At 36.0% G+C, this 24,329-nt stretch overlaps 1 protein-coding gene across 3 annotated transcripts in view; it reads right to left on the minus strand.

The window, feature by feature from the left end:
• LRBA (LPS responsive beige-like anchor protein) overlaps window positions 1-24,329 on the minus strand; it is a 418,626-nt gene that overhangs the window by 344,258 nt on the left and 50,039 nt on the right. For all 3 annotated transcript variants that reach the window (XM_064450320.1, XM_064450319.1, XM_064450321.1), the window contains exons 8-22: window positions 24,076-24,195; window positions 23,614-23,760; window positions 22,570-22,767; window positions 21,756-21,889; window positions 20,384-20,492; window positions 20,123-20,275; window positions 18,928-19,096; window positions 16,982-17,061; window positions 15,410-15,472; window positions 13,629-13,726; window positions 11,044-11,136; window positions 10,113-10,221; window positions 9,471-9,552; window positions 7,571-7,694; window positions 7,134-7,326 (exon numbers count right to left, since the gene is read on the minus strand). In XM_064450320.1, coding sequence (XP_064306390.1) covers window positions 7,134-7,326; window positions 7,571-7,694; window positions 9,471-9,552; window positions 10,113-10,221; window positions 11,044-11,136; window positions 13,629-13,726; window positions 15,410-15,472; window positions 16,982-17,061; window positions 18,928-19,096; window positions 20,123-20,275; window positions 20,384-20,492; window positions 21,756-21,889; window positions 22,570-22,767; window positions 23,614-23,760; window positions 24,076-24,195 — 1,872 coding nt within the window. The remainder of the gene's footprint in view (window positions 1-7,133; window positions 7,327-7,570; window positions 7,695-9,470; window positions 9,553-10,112; window positions 10,222-11,043; window positions 11,137-13,628; window positions 13,727-15,409; window positions 15,473-16,981; window positions 17,062-18,927; window positions 19,097-20,122; window positions 20,276-20,383; window positions 20,493-21,755; window positions 21,890-22,569; window positions 22,768-23,613; window positions 23,761-24,075; window positions 24,196-24,329) is intronic.

The raw sequence follows: 24,329 nt of genomic DNA on the forward strand, positions 1-24,329 counted from the left end.
TTTTCAACAAGCCTATATAAACAGCTCTGCTCAGTACATTAATTAGTAATTTGGTTTGACTGGAAACCAAGGAATAGTGGTGCTTTGTAGGAGGCACTGGACAATTCTTCCCCTACACTTCTGTTGCATAACATGGCGCTTATAAAGCACACAAGTTCACAAAGCCAAACAATACACCTTACAAAGAAAACAGCTAAGGTTCACATAAGCAGTATCAACGGAAGTGCAAAATGAAGCAGAAGTTATGATTACTAAATACAAGTAGACAACGATAGTATATAAAGGTATTAATGATTAAACATGAGGATCTGCAAGCACAGAACAAGACAACTGCTAGCTTGAAGAACCTTAAATGTACTTAAGTCAAGCCATTTTTTATTTTCCTTAAGACATTTGCAACTGTAAAGCTGATAATACAAAATTAATTACTAGAAATGGTTCTAAATTAGTGAGCTAAAAGGCCAATCATTAATCTTCACCATCATTTGATGTTTAATCCATAGCTGTTTGCAATGTTTGGAATGAATCTCTACGCACTACTAGTTAAAGACACTTGTGAGATAATAACTGCAACATTTGCCTCTGCCATTAATTTTAACTTAATTTGACATCCAACATTTACTAATTGCCAAGGAGAAAAATTAGCATACAGCAATGAAAAAGGTTAAGATGATTGACATTTGCATTAAATAACATAGGGAAAATATTTTAACTATACATTAAGACTTTGTCCTTTTTTCATTATCAGGTGGGCAATCTGGAGGAGTAGAGAGCAGGGAAGGGAATGTCTGCCAGACAGGTTAGACAATTATATAGTGCTGCTGTTGCCTTACAGAGTGTGCTCAGTGAAAACCAGCTCCTGTGCTGCTGACACCATCAATAAACTCTTCATAATTCCAGAAAGTGTTACGACTTTTTAAGTCTTAATAAGAACTTTATTGACCTGTTTTTCCACTTCTCCTCTAGCAACACTAACTGTTGAAAAGAGGAAACTAATCTCCAAACAAAACCAGGTTTGTTTAGATGGGAGACACCAATATCTGAAGATATCAAACCTAATTTTCAATTCAGTGAAGCAAAAGATACAGAGGTACTGTGTGCGCCATAGACTGACTTACAGTCTGTAACCCACTGACCTGAGGAATCTCTGGGTTATTTCTGAGTGGTTCACAGAAGAAAGCTAAGAAAAACAAATTAACATGTTATGCAGGACACTACACGTAAGAAGTTTCAGAAGGAGTTGAAGCTTCCACCAAAAAAGCATTCACTGAGACACAAGGCTGGGGGAGAGGGAACACTGTATCAAGACACTTTCATGTTCCTGCATCCTGCATTTTCATCTAACTAGCAATACTTTTGCCTTTTTTCTCCTCAGTTTGGGAAAAAATATGCACACAAATAATTTCTAGAATAAGAAAGCAAGTGCTAGTCAACATAATTCATAAAACTCTTTGCTTATCTGAGAGATACTTTTATGTATGTTGGCAGTGTTTTATTTTCAAATCAAGTCAAGGTATAGCTTACTGTTACATCACCATGCAATAACAAATTGAAACAGCATACCAAACATGTATTTGATCATTTTCACCAATGCAACTATTGCTTTGAATTTGTTTAAATTGCAAGACATGAGCACATTATCCTCTCAAGGTATATATTTCCTCTCTGTCCCAATCTCTGCCACCATTGCTACAGTTCAGTAGACAGTCAAATTCTGCCTTGTGCACATTTGATATTTAGCTATTAAGAAAAAATATGTTGCAACTAAAGTCAGTGTTTACCGCTCTGCATTGTCATAACACCCAACTATAGGTCTTGTGCACTTTTCTCTTTGGCCATCCTTTTCCAATGTCTCCATGTGCTGTGGGCAGCCCTGTAGCAGCAACTCCACATCTGCCATTTCAACTATGGACCAGAGGCCCAATTCAGTCCCCACAGACGCAACACAGCCACAACCTGAACACAGGCAGCAGCAAGTATGGAGGTCTACCTCAAACTCTGCAGCAGCAGCAAAGGAGGTCACTAACAATTCTTGATGCTGCAGACACAGATCCCCATCTTCCAATTATTTTTATATCAGCTTACACAGATGAGAATCCATTATTTCTTCAGGTCATCTTTGCTTAGGAAACTCTCTCATAGCTGTTTGCCTTTTTATGTATTACTTCTTTCTGCAGATGTTTCCCCATTTCTGCTTTTTCATACCTCTGGCACGTCTCTAACAGTAGCAAATTTCTATCACTCTTAAGGCCTCTGTGCAGCTTCCTCTACCCAGCTGATCCTGTTCTTTCCTGCTTCATAAATTCTCAGTTTAACTTGCTCACTCTATTCCCAACCCCTATTTCACTTTTCTTTCAGTTTGAATTAGCCAAATTTGAGCATCCTGCAGCTTTATTCATGACATTGCACTCCCTCAAACTGAGTGAATAATGAGATGGAGGAGCTCCCCACTAACCATACATGCTGCATGCATAAGACCCCATCAGTGGTACAGATCCCTCCTCCTGACGAGTCTGCCTGATGAATAATGAAAATACTTTCTTCTCCTCATAGGCATTGACTAGGAAAAGTCTTCCCACACACCTACTACAAAAGAAGCTTAACAAGGTAACACCTAGAAAAGGTGAAGGATTGAGTCATAGCCACATATCTTAGAGGGTACACAGCTTTAAAGGAGGCTGCATATTCTAGTCTACAAGTTCCTTCTGCTCTACTTAAGTCACGTGACCCTCCCTGAGAATCATTTCTATCTATGATGAGCAATAATTTCTTATATATAACTATTTATACCATAAGAATGAAGCCCTTATTTAAGCATTTCAAGTGTGTTACTTAATCTGCATCCCCCCAGCTTTGCTTCATTGATACATTGGGCATAGCACAACTGAAAACCAAAACCTTGCAGTAGTACAATGACCCCCTTGGCTAGCTACCTCCGCTTTCCCTCAGGGCAATGCAGACACAATTTTCAGAGGACTGAAGAACATCCGAAGCCTTCAAAAATGCCTGCACGTAACACTGTGGGAGACCCCACCTTCTTCAAGATAGGGAGAAAAAATGAAGATAAAACCATCCTCAATAACTCAGGAATGCCAGAGAGATTTGGACTCCAGAGATCCTGATGACCTGTTGCTTTCTAAAACTACTGAGCCATGTTCACTTCTTTGCAAATCAGTTTTTAAATTGCCATCATATATTAACTCCTCCACCACCTAATCTTTGTGGCTTTTGCTGGTCTTCCCTCATCTGACAGTGATGAAAATCAGGCAAACATAACACATGTAAACTCTGTACACACTTTTTTTTCTCCTGTCTCAAATGAGCAGGGCGCCAAAGAACATACCGATTTACTTAACACTCACCAGTGTTTATTACAACTGTACTTGCTTAGACTGAAAACTAACAATTATTTAGGAACACACTGCATGTTGAAGTCATAATACTAAAGTTTTAAGATTATACTTCTTCCCATTCAGATCAGTAAACACAATTTTTCCATTTATACAGCAATTTCCACTTAAACAGCAATAAAACTGTACCTTACATATATTAACAATTTAAGTCTTACTCAATGAAAATTTCTTGAGCTACTTAAAGAAAAAAAAAAAGATTCTACCCAAATATCTTTTCTTTAACCAAATCACATGGTAACATGAAGCAACTTTAAAGTAGTAAAATGTATTTAAGGGCCCAAAATAAGCAAATGTTAGTTTTCCCCAGTAGTTTAAAACATTCAGATAATTTAGGAACATATTATACTGTGTAAATCATTATAGTCTTTTAAAACTTGGGGAAGCTGAGAGGTCAAAAAACGCAAGTTGTCCACCATTCTTTACTTGTTTCCTATTATTAATCCCCAAATCATTGGTCCTTTTTATAAAGTAACATGGCTAGGCAGACAAAATCTAAGGCCTAGCTAGCATGGTTACAATGTTTAAAAAGCAGACCTGCTTAGACACTTTCATAAATTCAGCACTGGCTGGTTAGAACAAACTGGAGCTGTGATTTAATTTTTTCATTAACATTTTTATTGAACTAGAAGCCACACATTAAACATCTTTGTATACACTATGGTAGTACTTGGAAAACAAAAAAGAAGTAATACAGAAACGAGCAAAGTACACGAGTAATTCTAAGAAATTTGGCTTTAAAAAAGGTTACACACACCTTCTAAATTCTGAGTGCAAGGAAACCAATGTTGTGCAATTATGCTAGAAAAGCCGTTGCTGCTTATAAAACGTGCAGCTGTTGGAGGAGAGGGTTACAGTGACAAACAGCTTCCCTGCTACAAAGGTGGCAGGAAATCTATCAAACTGGACAATAAAATTGCAATTGAGTTTCTTTGGCTTTTTATAGCAGCTGCATGTATCTTGATGTGTAGCTCTACAAAACCTATCCAATTCTGTAACACTAGTCCTTTATACACTAGTTCTTTATCATAGAATGGTGTTATAAATTAGTGGCAAGAATGGCGCAAAGGGTTGTAAAAAGGAAAAGTAAGCAGTAACACAATACAATTAGAGATGAAACAATAAAAACACCAATTGGTTATTCTCTTAGCAATGTTAAGGAAATATTTTTCTTCCCATAATTCCCACGTTACTTTGAAAGCATGCTAGAAATCAAAAACATCTGAGATGCACTTAGCATCAACCAATTTGCCTGCTGAATTATGTCTACACTGTTATGTGTGAATCTGTATGAATCTTAATATTGGTGGAACAGGATACAAGAATCTTCAAAAGAAGTAAAATCAGAGCAATTAAAATTCATTATCATTAGATATTAATATCAGTTTATAAGGATATTTTCAAGTGATTAGTAAGGCTTTTCCACAAAGAGCTTTCTTTGTGGTTTATCCTAATTTATGCTTATGTAATTAAAAGACAATTATGAAACACCATCTAGCTTTATATTGCTGGTTGCATAAATTAAATGTATTATAAAGCAGTTCAAAAAGCAAATGCACAATAACAGTGAAAAAAATTTAAATTCCTTTATTATTGCGTCATCATTCATATCACTATTATTAAGTTAGTTTCTGGATGCTTTTATTTTTCTTTTCGTTTAGGCTTCTGGAACTGCATAATATTAGCACCAACATCCAAACAAAATGAACTCCTTTATGATTCCTTCGAAATCACACCACTCTGCTGCTAGCTCTGCCCACACTCACAAACTTCTAACATTGCCGTTGTTCAACTTCCTCTGAAGTAGGTTGGAAGAACAAACAGTCCTTACATACTGACTGGAAAGCCAACAAAGTTAGACTTGGGTAAACAGACACAGAGTTACTTCTACAGCCAAAGACACCTCACTGTGCCAGCATGCCAGGAACCAAACACAAGAAACAGAAAGAGTGCAGCACATCATCTTCTCATTCACTCTGGTATTTATTGTACAAAAACATACAGCCTTTTGAAAGAAAAAAAAACAAACAACAACAACCACCAAAAAAAAAAACCCCAAAAAACCAACAACAAACCAGAAGTAACATTCTCTGTACCTCAATTTTTTTGTATTACCAAAACCTGGGGCTTTTTTCTTAACATTTGGCCATGGCATCACAATAAATTCTTGGTTTTTCTTCTATGAACACTAGACCAGTGATTAGCCATATTAAGTTACTGAAGATAATGACCAAAAATCCATATAATCATTTTGACAAAGAAGCTGATTAAATGAGATTTCTGACATTACATTATCTTACAAGAAGAGTCTAAGAATAGAACCACAGCTTATAAGATAATGTTCTAGATAGTTTTTAAATTCCACACACCAAAGCTGTGTGTAACAGAGGTAGAAAGGTGGCCTTGCTTCACTCACCTCTCCATCTTTCCCCAGGGACAGTTCCCCAGCAATTCCCAGCAATCACAGAAATGCTTTAAATTATGCCTGTTTCTACAAAAGCACATTAGGGATCTTTACTCTGGCTACAGCTTGCCATTGTACAATCTGCTCCACCCACGGCCTTTGCATCTTGGGGGAAAGCAAGGAAACAGGTTTTCTGAAGAGTGCAGAGCCAACACAAAGAAAGATGAAGGATATTTAAACAACTAAAGTATGATCTCTGTAAGGGTTAAAATTTGATCCTGGATTCTTTGCACCTGGATTTTATTTAGCTGAGTGAATATTTAATGATACTATTTCGCATACTTTTATTATATAGATTTCTACATTTGTCTCCCCATAGCCCAATAATCCACCATCGAGCTCTGAGTGCTATAAATAGAGCTGCATAATAATAGTATTCTTGCTGTGCATAGAGACTGACTTTTTTGAGAAAAAAAAATCATTTAAAATCAAGGACCTCAGAAATATTAACAATTCCTTAGAATCATAAAGTGGTCTTTAGGATTAACAGATATCCTTTTTGCATGGTTAAGTTTCATGCATTTGGAAATATATCATTTAATTCATCTTAGGTAAATATTTCTGATAAACCAGAATAATTGTGAGGCCCATGCTGGCCTCACTCTTTTGTTCAGAACAAGGCAGGGCAGTTATCTTTTATACCACTGTGCCTTGTTCAAAGACCCACTAGTAACTTTTATGATATAATTCTGGTTGTAACAACAAAAAAAAAAATCAGACAGAAGAATAATGAAGAGTAATAGTCTCATTCGCACTGCAAGGATTTGCGTTCTCACTCTGTATTCCATGACAGCTTAACAGCTGAAGCATCTGTCTTAACTTTGATTTCTTTGCTTTTTACTGGTTTGTTTTACAGCCTTTTGATGTTACTAAAAGGTATTTTTGTTTATGAATAGATATGGTGCGCCACCTTGTGTTCATGCCATTATTAAAAACTAAAACCAGCACTAAAAGTTTTCAGAAATAAACTCCTGAAATTTGATTATCTCATTTTCAAAAATACATGCCATTTTCACTATAAACTAACACAATCACAATTTGAACAACAACAAAAAAAAAAGATTTGTGTTCAGGCAACAAAATTAGCATTTAATTGTCAAATATTTTAAAGTTATGCCCAGTAACAGACATAAACACTGAGCTTTTATTTAACTACTGACCTTCACTTCAAGACTATCTTACTGTATGATACACCACTTTAAGGCTTTAAGTCTAATTACACAGTGTAAAAGAATTTCCCGGCTATTTCAGACACTCACCTTTGAATGCGTGATCGACAGTGTATCCACCCAAACACGCCAGCCACCCCACTCATATTTGATTGCATGGTAGAGCAAAATTCGAAATATGGTATACACCATCTCAGTTATCTTCTGTTCCTCAGAAGTCTTTGGATTAAAACAGCAAAGGGAAAGCATCCACTCCTGCCAGACAGAGCACTGCAACAAACTCCTGCAGAATACACACATGCTATTTAATCTGATTTCGAAACATATCTTAGAAACACACATCAGCCAAGTCAGGTATTCTTCATGTTTAAAACAACTGCTATGTGCAAGCTTCTCTAATTTTACATATTGAAGAGTATACTATATAATTTGCTGAACAGCAATGAAGCTGTATCTGCTTAATGAGTCTAATTTACAAGAAGATGTCACTTACTTTGCATACATGTGCATATAACAAGCTATCTTACCTCCTATTTTCTCTGCTGTTATTAAAAAGTTTAATCATATCTGAAAGGAAGGCTCGCCGAACTTCCAGAGTTTCTGGACACTGTGGAGAATTACGCAGCAGGATTGCAATAACCTTCAAAATCTCTGTAAAACAGTTCACGAGCAACAAAATGTTAGTGCTAAGCACAGCATAAAACACAGGACATCTTCCAATATTGTTTGTACAAGAAAAGTCACACTACATCAAAAAGTTTTATACTGAGAAAAAAGCACATCTCCATTTGAAAAGAAGGTTTAACTAATACAAATCCCTTCTTCCAAGACTTCTGGAACCTGGTCACCATGAGGGGGATTTGCAGGCCTATACAGCTGAAGAAAATAGAATACAAGTTAAATTATTCTGAAATTTTTTTGAACTATCAGGTTTAAGCAACACAAATGTTACTGCATGACAAATGACAAGCTATCAGAACCTATCAGAACCTTTTTTGAAGGAAGTTCACATAGTACAATGCATCTATTATACAATCAATATAGAAGAAAAATGAATAGAATTTGCTCTACCTTAATAATAATGAATTTTTGAGGAATGTGAACAACTTCCGATTACACATAACAATTTCTGTAATAAAAAAGTTTGAGAAAGAGGGCAAAACCTTCCTGATATAAAATTTCATCTCTTATGAGCATAATGTTTTCTATAATTTTAGGAGATGGTCAAAACTGTGATTGTGGTCCACTTTTTGAAGCAGTGGGGCAGTAACCACTCTTGTTACTTTAGAAAAGTTTTTTGTTTGTTTTTGTTGTTTGTTTTGTTACTTTTAAAGTTTAAAGTTAAAGTTTGTCTTGTTACTTTCTAAAAAAGGTAACTCTAAATAAATTAGGGTGCAATTTCAAAATGGTCACTGTGATAGTTTCAGTACACCTTTGTACAATTTCTTTAAAAAGAGAAATTCCTTATTTGATATTAGCACTGATCTTAAAAACGTACTCTAGAAGTCATTCTTCCTACTAGACCTAGATAATTCCAGACTCATACCTCACGCTACAAATAATCTGTATTAACTGCAGCAGTGACTGCCAACTTCAAAAATCTTAAGAGAAAGCAACAGAAATCTCCTCACATCTCTTGCTTCAATACAGATTTACCAGAAGGCAAATGCCATACTGCAACCAGATTTCTTTCCTCTGTATCTGCTTCGCTTTTCTTTCTCTTCCCCCACTTTCCACATGAAGCAAACCCACAACTATAACCTACATTTAATGATAAAGCAGCTATGAAAGTGAAAAATCTATTCTTTCTCCAGAAAAAAGAACTCCCAAAGCTATCATAAGTCCATTGTATTATTTACAGAGCACATTAGTAATGCATATAATTCAGGAAAGGAGATCAGTATTTTCTCTTAGTTCAAAAGACATCTAAAGTTTCATATCAAGATATTTCCCATAAAGTAAGCTAACCAAAACAGTGAGCAGACACATTTCTCCTACTTTCCATCTAGCACTGTCGTACTGAATGTAATTTAAGATGAAGGCTGTTTCCATATTTCAGGTAATTTAGTCTGACATCACTAAATAATGCAATCAGAATTTTGCTGGAACCTTCACATATATTAAATCAAAGTATCCTGTGCATGCAAGTCTTGAAAACCCATTTCATAACATGGCTGCACAGCCAAAAAGGGTGAGTTATGAACTACATACACATTTAGACACGTAAAACGTCATTCAAAAAGCTATAGAGCCATACTTCCTAAATAACTCCAACTAAATGCACATTATCTTTCCTTTTGTATGAAGGGCTATGTAAAACTGAGATCAGAATTAAGACTGGTGGATGTAATTAATAAGCTTTCTCATGTGGTTTTTTTTGAGTAGACTTTTCTTACAGTAGCATTTAAAAATATATATCATCCTTACGAGGATTTTGTATCTTCACTGTTGAATCTGGGTCAGGATGTTGTTTATGTATCACTTGAGTGCAAATCTGTTCCGTTAGGATCTAGCAAAAAAGAAGAAGATGCCATATCAATGTTCATAAAGACAGCTTCCTGAAAAAATATTTTGAAATATCCTTCATACAGCACCATCATTATTTTACCATGGTTCTAAAAATTATCCAAAAAACTCACTTGTTCTCTTTCTTAATAATTTATTTCATCCTGTTCCTAAAATTTTACTCTAAACTATTTTTTGCTTTCTCTTAAGCACACACTGTTATTTTAAATACACTGGAAGAGAAACCCGAATCTAACCAAAACAATCATCATAAGGCAAGAGGATTGCTATAATAAAATTCCACATATATATGAGTGTCTGCTTCAGACATTCAGGTTACTCATTATCTAGAATTGTTCATAATGAACATAACCAAGTTAAGCCGGGGGTGGGGGGTGGGATCTCAAGTAGTGAGCTTTGGAGAAAAAAAAAAGCAGCGCTCAGCTGCATCATGCTAAAGTTTAATGTCATCTGGAACATATCAGCACAAATATGTAAGCAATTTTCTAACAATGTCTTACAAGTAATTAGGAAGATTGGATCCTAACTACAGTGTATTACTACCTCAAATAGGACATTGTATGTGGTCATGGTGATTAAGCTTGTCTGAAGCATCAGCCTTTCAGCCAACAAAGAGAACAATCCATGTCCAAGCATGACTTCAGCTTTTCTCCTAAAACAGTACAGAAAGATAAAATAAACTCATGTATTCAACTTGCTTTAGGGGAAGAAAAAAGTTTAAAAAGTATGCCTCGAGAAATATGAAATCACTGGAAACATCTTTTTCTTTTTTTTAACTTAAGCCTTTCACTTTTGGTTAAGGAAAAGGGCAAGGATTCAAATTCTGAAAGGACAACTCATTCCCTAAGGACAGGCAGAAGACAGCTCACTTTCTTCCATAAATGCGGTCCATTCACCCATAGGCCCAAAAATCTGACGCACCCTTAGGGATATCTTGGTAAACACTAAGGAAAGGGAATATTTGTCCTCATTTCACTGAAAAATACAACCATGGACAGCGATCTCAATAGATACTCCTATTGTAGCAACTTGAGACATATTAAATCTAGTTCTCAGTAAGTAAAACAGGGTTCAATCTCACCAGTCTAATTCTTGCTACTGATTTCAGTGGAATTATGGAAAAAGAGCAGTTTAAAAAGCAGGGAGCCATACTGCAAGTAAGTATTAAATTAACTTGGTAAGAAAGGAAGAATGCCTGGGCACTAGTTGCCAATAACAACTAATTCCACCACATCAGAAATGTATTAATGGCAAAAAAATTGAAGGGTACCTGAAGAATAGTAGCTCCTATTCAGTGAAGCATATTTAGTGATTAGCCCCCAGCATAACTTCTTTTACTTTATGTACAAACGTGTGTATATAGACACACCAAATAATATATACTCAAAATAATATATAGCATGTATGTGTCACAACCTACTCTTTCTCAATCTTTTTTTGGAGGGGTTATTTTAAGACCTCAAACAATACTTACTTTGGAGCAAGATGCTTTAAGAAGTATCCCATCACTTTTAGAGCTTGCACCCTGATGCCTTCACTTTGTGAAGCTAAAAGCTTGTAGACGACCCTAAGTGGAGAAAACACAAGGCTTCCTAACATAGTTGAAATACACAGAAATTTTTGGAATGACAAATTAAATCCAGTAGAATGGAAATAAATTTGTGTCTGAGCCTTATTTAAAAGAATGACTACTAATAAGACTACAAAAAACAGTATGATGTTTCTGTTAATGGCACAATAGTTTGCGATTGCACACTTCAGAGATTTTTATTTAGAGATTTTTAATCAAATCTCAATATCTCCCAAATATCAATACATAAAATATGCTGTGAAAGGCTGCTGCAATTCCTATCTTGAGAACTGTCTTAATCTGACATTTTATCAAGAAAACTAAGCAAGCAATTGTTTTAGTATAAAGGTGGCTGGATGGGAATATCCATGTATGGAGGAGGGTTCATTACTAGCACTAGTATGTGACATTTGTGTGCACTGTTGCTCCCTCAGGAGGTACAGGGGAGGACACCAGGTCAGGAGGCATTCTTCTCTTTTCACCTACATTGGTTTCTCCTCTTCACCTCCTTATGATTATGCTCTACACCTGTTTATAATTCTCCACTAAGAAGGTTTACGAAGAAAGCCATTGGGAGCAAGGGGCATGTCTGCAAGCAAAGTACTAGACTTCACTAGCTGATCAGTTCTAGCTGAAGTTTTCCCAAGAAAGAAAATGAGAGTACAACAAACACAGCAAGGAAAATGTCAGTGTAACTGGTAAAAGTCTGGTAAATTAATAAACAATTGGAAGTACAGTCTTACAGGGGAAAGTGTCTGGTAACCTCAAGTATATTTAACATTACCAGTTCAATCTATAGTACTGCAGAGATCTCACCATGTGTATCTATGCCTTCCACTCCCAGAATAAGAAGAAATAAGACTAGTAATTAATTCTCAAACATTTATTTGCAGTACTTTAAAGCTTAATCTTTTATTAAATAAAGTTTATTTACCCACTGAAAAATTCTAATATTGGCTTTCTGTCAATGTGAAGAAACGCAAGTTTTTGATCCTTGTAAATCTCCCCAAAAAAAGGTAAGACAAAGGAGTGTATTTATGAATTATATCTAATTTCCCTGCTTGTCTTAATAGAGCAGTCTGAGGGTTACTTAACTGCATAGGAAAAAAATATTTCATTTAACCTATTATTTCTTCAGAGAATTGGTTACTTTTAAAATTTTAATTGTTAAAAAACCCAAATATTTAGAAAGCTTTGTAAAATTGTTTTTAAATTTCAAGAATATGGTGTTTTAATTGCAAAAAGTAGATGTATCAATAAGCATACAAACAACCCGCTAAGTGACTGGAGACAATACAGGAGTAAGGAATGTAACAAATGAGACGGGAAAACAGAGTGATGTCTCACTGTGGACTCACTATTCATACTGACTTGCCCATATACTAGTTAATAAAAAGAAAATGTCTACTGCCGGTTGTTAAATAAAAACAAACATATTGCATTGGAGACCCAACATGACATGCAAATACTTTATTATTTAGAGTTATTATTAGTTTGCCATAGCATAATACATTACCATACAAATGAAGTAAAAGCTGAAGAAAATGGGTGAAAAAAAATATCAGCCTTGCACTAAAAGGGCAGAAAACAATTATGAATGTGCCTGAATGTTGTCTCCTGAGAAAGGGCAACTGGAAAAAATATATGTATAAATAGGGGTTAACCAATAGGTGCAACAAAATGTATGAAATGAGACTCTGACTCTACACAGCAAGAGAATTACTACTCCATGTACCCTTCTAGGAATAGTTCTTATATTTGATTGCCTATTCCATTTTTTTTTCCCACTATGTCCAGGCAGGTTCATTTTAAATTATAAAAGTTCAATGATATGACCACCCTCTGAGAGCCACAACACAAATTCAGAGTCACAATTTAGGCTTTTTCTAGCAGATCTTCTCTTGTGCTTTTACTGTTAGTAGAATTTGCTAGTTTCCCTACTTTCCTCTCATAATAGTGTTAAAAAATATTTTTGTGTTTGTTGGGAAAAAGAGACTGTGAACAACCTGTACCACAAAATGCTAAATTTAAACAAATAAAAGGTTTCTTCTGAAAAAGTCCCATAATGCTTTAAATGTTAAATAAAATAAAAAGGAAAGAGAACTAATAAGGATCAGAAGAAATCTGTACCAATTTTTGTCAGCCCACTTTCAGTTCTAAAATATACATAGGAATGGGAGGCTGAAGACTAAGAGTTAGTAGATGAAGACTTAACATCAATGTATAGACTAACTCAAATTGATCACTACCTGTTTAAGTGTGGCTGACAGCTTGGAATCATTAAAAAAAAAAAAAGACCTCATTGATAATAAATCCAACATCACCTCTTGTCAAAAGAACACCTGGACACAAAAATCTCCCAAGATGAGGACTCTAAAATTGCACCACATACACTGATGAGGACCTTGCAGATTTCATAGGAAATCTAGCAGGCAACAGTGTGGTCAAAATACTATTTCCTTTTGCCCACTTACAAAATTCAAACTTACTGTAATCCATTCCTCTGATCAAAAGCAGGGATCATAGAACTGGGATGCTCTGACATCAGAGCAACAAGCAACTGCAAGACATCCATTAGATTGTCATCCTGTTGAATAAAAGTTACAAATTTGAATTTAAAATGCATGTAGGCTAGAACATTGTTTTGGTTAAAAGAACCACTACAAAACATTTCAAAATGGTCTGGAGAGTAATGTAAACCAAGGACCAAAACAATTAGGCCAGGATCAGAAGAGGTATAGATCTGGAAGGCAAGTGCAGGAGAAAATATTTCAAAAAAAAGCCCCATTATTTTTTAGAGTGAAAAGTGATACTTCTGTGTCTGGGATGGATGTAAGCTTATTTCTTTCCACACACATGCTCATCTGTTTGCATGTATATTCCCCCTCCCCCTTTACTGCACAGGAGCTGGAAATAAACTGCTGCACATTTTCTGGGGCACAGGTTGGGGTTTAATGCAAAATCTCTAGTAACAAATGTCCACCCCAGAATAAAAAACAAACAAACAACACCACCTGCCACAGACAACACTTAAAATAGGTCATTCAAGCTGCTCAGTAGTTTTCCATACCATTAGTCTAAAGCACTCTTAACTAGAGTATATTAATTTTGCAACTGCCTTCTTTTCCCATTCTTTGTGAAAGCTTATTGGGAGGGGGTGGGGGGGAAACACAAACCACAACAAACCAACCACACACTTTCCAACCAGTTTTACATCCCCTGAACAACTGTGCTCACCTGATGGTATTATTAGCTTACATTACAGAGACTATCACTGATGAATGAACCTTATGAGAAGGCTGAATTTTACTTTTTTTGTTAATGTTTTCCAGAATTTACAACTAGATACCTAATTCTGTGGGATTCAGCATTCATGGACCTTTTAGACTTGACCATGCAAACTGCTAAGATAGTTACAATACCACCTCCTCATCTGAAGGCTATATAAAGTTTCTGCTATTTTGGTTTACTCTTACATGTTACTAAGAGTCTTATTTTTTACATCTTCAAATAAAGCAGAATGACTTAAATTGCTTGACCATGGTACTACCAAGTAGTAGTAACTGGCACAGAGAGTAAAAGAAAAATACAGGAAAAAATCCATACTGCTTGAAGTTCAATTAATTCCTTATTTTACCCATTTCAAGCACCCTTACAGAGATGAGATCAGTTAGATTTATGTCCCCATTTCCCTTGTCTTTGATGTTGCATCTGGCATAAAGTGCCTGTTCCTGGTGCTAAAATATGAAGATGCAGATGTATCAGTGGTAACCAACATTTTCTCCCAATTAAGTTTATATGCTTCTCTTAGATGCCATTAACATACATCTTTATTTTTTAACGCATGTTTTCAATTTTATCGCTTTATTTAAGAAGCAAAATAAAAAGGAGAGAACAACAAAACAAAAATATTACTTAGGCAGCATAAAACAAGGTTTTGTCTTTTTTTTTTTTTTAAAGTCAGCCTCACCATCTGTTTTTCTGCTTGGTAAATCAGTTTGCAGAACAACATAAGAAACCATTTTGACTTACTGGCTTAATGAACTTCAATCTAACACTGAACATAGTGCTTAAATCACTGCAAGAATATTGGTAATTCAGCACACTACACTAAAAAGTTGGACAATGTTTGCTACTTCCTCTACAGAGCCATCTTGTGGCATAACAAAGGTAATATTTGAAAATATTCAAATATTTGGTGGCCACAAACAGCAGTACTACCTTTTCTTCCCCCCACCCTCCCCCGCATGCCCCCCAGATTAAAAATTACCTCATGTATAGTGAGCAGATAATTGAGGATAGCCTGCAATTCATCTTCTTTTATTCCATAGTCCTTTAAAAACAATCAGGTTTTAACTATCATCTTTCAAGTACAAAAGTACTGTTCCCAAAAGAGCATTATTACAAGCCTTGGCTCTACATAGAACAAGTCCCACAGGACAGATTTGTTTTCACTTGATACTACAATAGCTTCATAGATGGAAGGTACCTTTTCCCCACCCAAAAAATACCCACTGAAGGTTATAAAAGTGCATTAAGACAACTCCAACACAGGCATAAAAATAAGCCAGATAGTAATGTAGTACATTAAATTGTTAGAGTAGCACATGTTAATTGATACAGATAATCTGATCTGAGAGCTTCCTATTAATAGAAGAATTACATTAAGGTGGCAAAGAGGATTCAAAAGTAGAGCTGGATGTTTCATTAAAAGCCTGTTAGCTATGCCTATAGCTGAGTTTGCTTCTTATTTTCCACGACAGGATCTTATCTTCAGTTGCTATCAACTCTGCAGAAATTTACATCATTTATGGCGTCTATGTCAGTAAGACCTTGAGGTCTTTCTGGTGAAAATAAAAACCAACAATTTCTAAGAAAAGGATGAGGGAAGGGAAAAGCAGGTTTCTTTATTTCTAGGGCTTTTATTTTTAAAGCAAGTCTCTCATTTCCCAAGAAGATTTTGCAGCACTGTGTACAAATAGAAAATTTGGAAAAGAATCAACCTGTTACAATGGACGTGCTTTTTACTGTCCCTGTGAAACTCTATCCAAAACTGTCCAAGTTAAAAATGTCTGACAGAAGTTAAAAAAAAAAAAAAAGAAATTAAGTTAACAGTGAAAGTCTTCTAGAGTTTGATAGCTAAATTGTCCCTGATACTTCAATTGCAGAACATCCAATCTAAAAAAGAGCACAAGAATCAAGAGCAGAACTTTTCTGGTAGTTACTCCTCCATACTGCTGGGGCTAAGGGTAGCAGCACACAGAGCATACTGGTCCCTTAGCAACACAGAGGAAGAGGAGAAAAAGAAGCTAGACTCAAACACAGAAAAGACAGTCTACAGAAGAAAGAGAAGAAAAGAGGGATCAGAGCTTACAATAGGAAAGGGCTAAGAAGAGTCTATAAGCAGTAGAACTGCTGAATTTCAATACTCCTCTAATGTCTAACAAACAGCTGTGAAACTTATTAATAGAGTCTTTCTTATCCTCCTCTGTCCCACAGCATACAATGTCAAATGTTGCTCTTTAGTCTTTAAGCACTTCTGATGCAGGTGATACTGTTCTTGTCAAAAACAAAATATGGAATCAAATACTTATTTCTGCAGTAGTAAACATTTCTAAGCTAATGATTTAACAGCTCCACTTTTGATAAAAACCAGCTTAAATGGGAGAAGAATACATCTTTAGCACCGCTGTCTGTGGCAAGAGCCACACTAAAAAGATGCACCTTGCATGGCATTTCTATTTACTTATTTGTTCACAAAATTCAACATCCTTAGAAAAAGAAGTGCATTTGTTTATGAAAGGAAACTTAGATATCCTGTCATAATTTAAAGTTATCCTACCTTCACCACTAGCTGTTTAATGAACATCAATAAGAATGCTCGCAGAGATAAAATCTCTTTTTGAGTAGGCCGCGGCCCGTCTACAAAAAAGAAAAGTAGATACATGAAATACAAATTAACAGTTGTTATTGGCATAGTATTAATTTTCACATACAGAAAAATAAAAGGCATTTTCTGGGTGAAGAGGGCACAATTCTAAGTAAAGTTATCTTTCCTCCACTTCAGACTACAAAATAATAATGTGTTTTATCACTGTTTATTAGCAAAATGCCCAACCAGTGAGGTTCTACTAAGGCTTTTCGAAAGCCCTCTTCTTTTCATGTTTATATCACTTCCTTCCAGCATCTATGAACCAATTTCATGCAAGGAATAAGACTGATGAATTTCCAGATTTCAAATTTTTGCAGTTTACTATTGAAGTTCTTCTGCTAAAGCTCAAAGGAAGAACTACGTGCCATTATTACACATTGGCTATATACACAACAAAATTCAATCTTGCAACGTTACATATATAGATGACCTTGAAAGCCAAAGACTTTATTTGTTAACTCAAAGTCAAAAGGACTTGCTTCTGCCATTCCTGTGTAAAGCAGACTTTCACTGAAACACTTTAAATGCTCAGACACTGAGCAGTTCCCAGAAGACACAAGGTTAAAAAAACAGGTGCAAGCAAATGTCAAAACAAAGTAAAAGCTTTCATACAGAAAGCAAACGAACTGCTGCAAATACATTTCTAGGGATAGTTTTTACATTTGCACACAAGTTCACAGTTCGTACAATCTTAATCATCAGGGAAAAGCAAATCAACTGGCAAATATAAGTGACTGTATGAGTCTGGTTTTATACAGTATAGGTGCACAGGCATATTTGGTTTAAGAATAGTTATTTCCAATATAGACCAGTCTAGTCAAAATAAGCCATTAAACTGTATTAGTAAGACTATCTTACACATACATTTGCCTCAGGCTCAATAAATCAGTTCAGAAACTAATTAAGTTAATCACGCCTTCACTAAAAAGAAAGGAGAAAACACGCATGCTTTGATCCTTTCAGGATGCAAAATACTACGAAACAATTTTTGCAACCCTCTAACAGGAGGGGTTGGTCATTTCAAAAATTTGGTGGCAGGAAGTTGGATGCATCTAAGGAGCACTCACTCCCCGTACATCTAGCTCTCTTTCACCACCTGCTTCTCTCTCTGAAATTGCAGAGGCTTTCTTCATCAGAGGACAGACTAGAGATATGTTATTCTCCCTTTGCCAAGGCTGTGTCCAACCCCATAAACCACAGAACAACAATTAGAAGAGTTGTAAAGCCATACTTCCAAAAAGCATTAATTCCCATATCTGTGCCAGTTCTATCTGCACGTTTCACTTCTCCCTGTTCCTTTTACAGTACTGATTTCTGAGTCAAGCTTTTTTTCTTAGGATCAGTATTCTTGTTCTGTGTTCCATGTCAATGACAAGTATTAAACACCTGTTCTAAATTTCTTATTACTTCTTTTGCCTTGAGTTTGCTGTCTGGATTAAGCATACTTATTAAGTTGTTTTCCAACAAGGTCAGATCCATAGGCCCATAGCCTGTTTTCAGCTATACTGCTATTATCAATAGATCGTACAAGCACTTAAAGCCTGTCCAGTACTTGAATGAGCTCCATGAAGAGACTATATTCCCAGGCACAGCTCTGACCAGTTCTATCTAGTACTAATGCAGGTAGGTGTTTGGTGACACAGGATATGACTTCTGAAGAAAGTTTCCATTAGTTTCTGAACAAAAGCTTCCAAGAATATCCTTGTGGACAAAAGCACACTGCCTGAACTATTACAGTGAACGCACCATATTAAGATAAAATTCTTTCTGGAGCATTTGCGGTTCTATGCTATACACCGCATACAACATTTTTTAAAAACAAGCATCAGCTTGTGAGAGTAGAAATGAATACATACCTACACCCTTGGGAGTTATACCGCTGCGATCCTGAGGATTCACTACCCAGTAATAATACTTTAGGGTATGCATGACCAAAAGAACTGTCCCAACGCGCCGGATTGCACCATATATGTTAACAGTGCCAATGAACTCAGTAGACAGGTAAGTGTACAGGATCAGCTGAACCTGCAACACCCAACCAGGAGATCAAAAATCATCACAGCAAACTGCAGCACATCATACAACTGCATTCTTAAATTTCATCTATTAAAATGTCTTAAAGAAATAGATTTTGTCTGCATAGCTCAGTCACAAAGCTCTTAAAATCCTTGACAACTGATGAAAAATTTCATTTTATTTCTAAAACTATAGAGTGCTATGGATTTTTAAGCTGTTCCACTCTCATAGGAGCATGAAAGCATGGTATTCACACAATTACAGATAGCTGACATTGGAAGGCACCTCTGGACATCATCTAGTCCAACCTCTCTGTTCAGAACAGGGTCACACATGAAGTATTATACAAAGGTGTATATTATTATAGGCTTAAGTATTCATTATAGGCTTAATTATTTACATACCTTCTTTCCCTTTCTCTTCTGAGAAATAACGACTTCAATAATACTTAATAATTTAATTTAGCTGTAGCAAACATAAATGTTTTACGACGACTTCAACCGTAGCTGTTAGTGCTGCCTCAGTTTTTGAAATGCAAAACAAACCCTTACGAAGGGAATCAAAAAATTTGGTAAGAAGGTTTCCGGTAGAACGAACTGGAAAATTTCCGTCCAGGCTTTTCAGTCTCAGAGAACATAGATTCACCAAACCAAAAATACTTTGCAGAGAATATGTCAGTTTAAGCGAAGACTTCAAATCTGACACCCAGGATAATTTCTCTTAAAAATTGCCATGGTTTTGGCAACTAACCCATTCAAAATTCCTTCTCAATCTACAACACTGCCTGGGTCATGGATACCAGCAGTCACTCCCAACTCTGCTCTGCAGAACACTGCAGGTTTCTGAAGTCCATGAAAACCTTGGGAGTCTGCAAAATTTGACAGCTACACACAGAAAAGCAGAGTGTGAAAACAGTTCCTGTATGATTTCTACTGGGGAGCCAGGACCTGTAATTCTTGGGGTCCAGGCTTAGTCTCAACACTCCCAAATCAATACATCGTAAGATACCTTATTCGTAAGAATAAGCAATTTTACCTGTGCTGGGATATGAATCCATATTGCAGGATTAAGGAGAACATGATCACACAGTTGCTTCAGCAAGGGCATCCCATTATGTAAGTTGCTTAGGTACTTCGAAAAGGCAAGGCAAAGTTCTAGTACAGCTCGGGTAACATGGGCTTTGGAAGACTGTAAAAGAAGATCTGCGTAAGGAAGAGCCCTGTAACAATCTAGTAAAAATATTTTTCTCAAAAAAACTCAACATTAATGTATGACATCAGGAAAGATTTGCTTTACCTTTTCTAGGCTATATCCTATCACAAGGAAGCCCTTACAGGAAAGCATCTGTTCTTGCATAGCAATGGAGTTCTTCAACAACTCCATGATGAAAGCCAATAAAGTAGAACTGAAAAATATAATGTTTTAGTAAAGAAAAATGTTTTAAAGGGCTACAATGAGACAGAAAGTATTTCCAAATTAACATTTTTATCACACAGCCCAGAAATACGTTTAATGTGTTATCGGAATTTTTAAAACAAAAAGCAAGACTAAAATTTGAAAGCTCTAACTTCTTGCTTTTAATTAATGCATTATTAACTTGAAATTCTGGTTTCTGAGATAACTGCAATAGCAAAATTCTGCTGAAAATACATTCTTGCAGAAAGGCAACAGCTAAGTGTGTACTTCTCTCTCCTTCACATTTCACTTACAAAATTCTGCAAGATCAGTAACAAATGCCATTCCACTTCCTACTGCTTTCATACGAGCATATATTGGAAATATTTGTCTAGACACGGCTTTACTATTGCTTCAAGCCAGTTCAACTCTGTGCTGCTGCCAGAAGAAATGCTCATGCCCCTCCCCTTGCATCACAGCCTAGTGCCTATGAATCAAGACCTTAGCCAGCTGAAAACCCCTCTACATTGCTGGGCCAGCTTGCAACTGAATCAAATCCCTGACTCATCACATAGATGCCCAGGTCTGAGACAGCTCAAGAGAGTCCCAGGAATGTACAAATGGGCTAAAGGAACATTGTGACCACCCCTTCTTAGCAAAAATATGGATGTAGACCATCTTTAAACAGTCATGAAACTACAATTGCAATGAAACAGAGCAAACCACACCAGGATTCTAAAAAGCAATCCCTTTGCTATTAATACTACTCTCTAACTTAGGAGATCCACCAGTTTCTGTGCCTGGATGTTCAGAAGTTGGACTGAGTTGAAACAGAGCTGAAATCAGAGGAAAAGCCCAGCAGTAACACTGAATAACAGTATCTTCCAAAAAGTCTGAGGGTAAAAACAAAAACAAACCTCCAAGGAATAACTTTATGTAGCTGAAAAATTCTCCCTTCACAGAGTTTCTCTTGAAGCCAACCCCAGTGGATTTCTCCATGATGGGAATAAGCTCAAGAGAATTGTCTGTAATTCTGTTACACAAAAAATTGTGAAGTAGAAACGTGTACATTTTGATTCTGTGTGAACTTTCACAGAAAATTTTGTACAAATAAACAATTTGAGGCCTTGCTTGTAACAAGGCCACCTTTTTGTTTTGAGACATAATTCACTGTTGCACAAGACAATTTAAACCACTATGCCACTTAATAAAGCAAGAGTTAATTTCCTTTACTTAAAAAGAAACAAAGAACACAACAAGTACATGCACTCACCAAACAGTTGTGTCAATGTGGTCTGATGAATATTGCCTATAGTCTAACTGTGCAAAGAGAGGGAAAAGTACCTGCACCCCTCCGATGGAGTGAAGGGCACTTTGGATAGAATGTGTTAAGACTGCTTTCACATCCTGACAAAGAAAAATAAAGAAATATTGAAATCTCCTACAGAAACTGCTAAAAAGTTTGCTCGAAATAGTTTGAAATTTCTTCAATATAAACACTGTATTACTACCAAATAAAAAGAAACAGTGAGAACTACAAACTGGCTGCCACAGCCACAATACATAGCCTGGCTGACCTACTGCTTTAGATAAGCCTACAGTGTAGATCCTCAGACAAATATACAGGAGGTGGCTTGCAAACTAAAACAAGTCTTTAGTAATAGAGAAACTCTAGAACAGAACACATGAAAAGCTTCTGCCAAATTAAAAAATTAAGGCATTCAAAGCACAGGGAAGAAAAGGGTATCATATCAACTGGGCAAAGGACGGGAGATAGATAATATCTGTAGGGGAGTGAACATATGTCAGAAACGAAGAAGAGGGATTTTTTTTAAAAAAAAAGCTAAGACAGCCTTTGTAGTACTGATGATTTTTAGATTGTAACTTTGATAAAATTAACTTTTTTTCTTAGGATTCTTGTGCATCCACATTAATTCAAGAAACAGGAAAGGTAGCAGCAGGGGCAACCCAAAAAACCCAGCCTATCAGCAAATCTCCGTCTTGTCCAGATCCCTAAAAAACTTGATTTTTAGGTTTTCAAACAGAAATCATTTGTATCCTCCAAATCTATGAAAATGTAGAAGTACCTGCAGCATGAGGGCATGTGGTGAATGAACAAAAATAGAAGGGTTATCCTTAGGGGATGACTCTAGACACAGCTGTGCATCTGTAGCCCTTGGATTGTACATAAAAGCAATGGCACTGGATAGTTTGCCATCATATAGCAACAGTTTGTGATGTTCAGCAAGGAAGAGATCACTTTCTGCTTTGAATTTGAATGTTCCCTGGATTGGGGAGCAAGGTTGAGGAAGGAAAAAAGAAAATAAAATTAGATTACACACATTGAGAATACAGTTCAGAACAGAACTAATGCCAAAAAATGACTAAAACATTGCTTCTTCAATCCAGCAATATTTCAGAAAGAGGGGGTCTTATAAGAACATGGAGTCAAAGTCAATTTTACAGAGTTAGAACTGCAGAATTTTTTTTGACCCCTGAAAAGTAGCATTGCCAAAATGGTGGGCAATGCAAAAGAAATACGTTAGCTAGGAAACAGAATGACAGTCAGCAATGTTCACTCAGAAGGAACTAATAATTCAGGAGCAGATAGAATAGGAACCATCTTTTTTAGCGTATGTTTGTACAGCTGCTAGGGAATAACAGTCTTCAATTAGTGCCCCTCAGGCTATGACAAAACAAATAATAAATCACTGCAACAAAACTAATCCTCAGCACTAAATTCACGCATTAAAAAACCAACTAGCACAATCAACTATAAAGCTACATTTCTAAAGCAAATACATCATAGCTGATCTAAAGTTTTCAGACTCGATGAAAAAGTGAACCTAGCCAGAGGTGAGTGGTGCTCTCCCTCTCCCAACCACCAACACAGAAATTTTTAGAAGTAAATATGAACACAGATTTATTTTTTATAAGAAATTAAATAATTGAATTAATGATTATGTGTAGTACTTGTAGACTTACAGAAGAAACACAGAAAAGTTTAATAAAGACTACACAGTAAGAACATTTTTAGAATGACATAGCGGTGTCACAATGTTCTTAAGACCCACCATAAAGAGTCTTATCAGAATTAAACTTTGGAAGTTTTACAGTCAATTCTAAGATACCTTATATCCCAGACCAAGCTGATAAATGGCAAAGATCTGAGCAGCATTGAGAGCCTCACTAAAAAGGTAAACGGACGTCATTTGCCCACAAAACACTCGATTGGCATCTGCTGTTTCAGAAGAACCCAGGAAACATTTGTCAAATGTCTGAAAATGAAACAGAACCCAGTAATAGGATTTAATCTATGCTACACAAGCAAATTATGCAAAGAATATACATATTATCAGGGAATATTATTTTTACATGAGCAAGCATTTTAGGGTCTCAGCAGAAACACATTTTAACTTCTGAGATGCATAAAGGCAGAATCTATGCCTCTACCAAAAGGTTATTAATTTTATTTCCACATTTAAACAAAAAATGCATAAAATGGGGGAGGTTTATTAATAAAATGGCAAAGAATATCTATTTTATCCATCAATATGATCAACTACAGATATTCGTATACAGGGATTACTTACATCACTGGTGTTGACAAACCATGTTATTTCTCCGTAAGATGCCAGTTCCCCATTCACGTAACATCGAAGTTCACTATTCTTCCACCGGTTATAGATGTGCACTATAGTAACCATATACCACTAAATGATAAGAAAAAAATTGATACAATTCTGTAGACACTTCAATTAGCTTAAACATAAAGTGGGGCATGGTAGAATAAATTCAACTATTTGTATGAATTAGATAAAGATTGAAAGATTTATTTTAAGTTGAA

The sequence above is a fragment of the Phalacrocorax carbo genome, chromosome 4 (assembly GCF_963921805.1).
Source record: "Phalacrocorax carbo chromosome 4, bPhaCar2.1, whole genome shotgun sequence".
Lineage (NCBI taxonomy): Eukaryota > Metazoa > Chordata > Aves > Suliformes > Phalacrocoracidae > Phalacrocorax > Phalacrocorax carbo.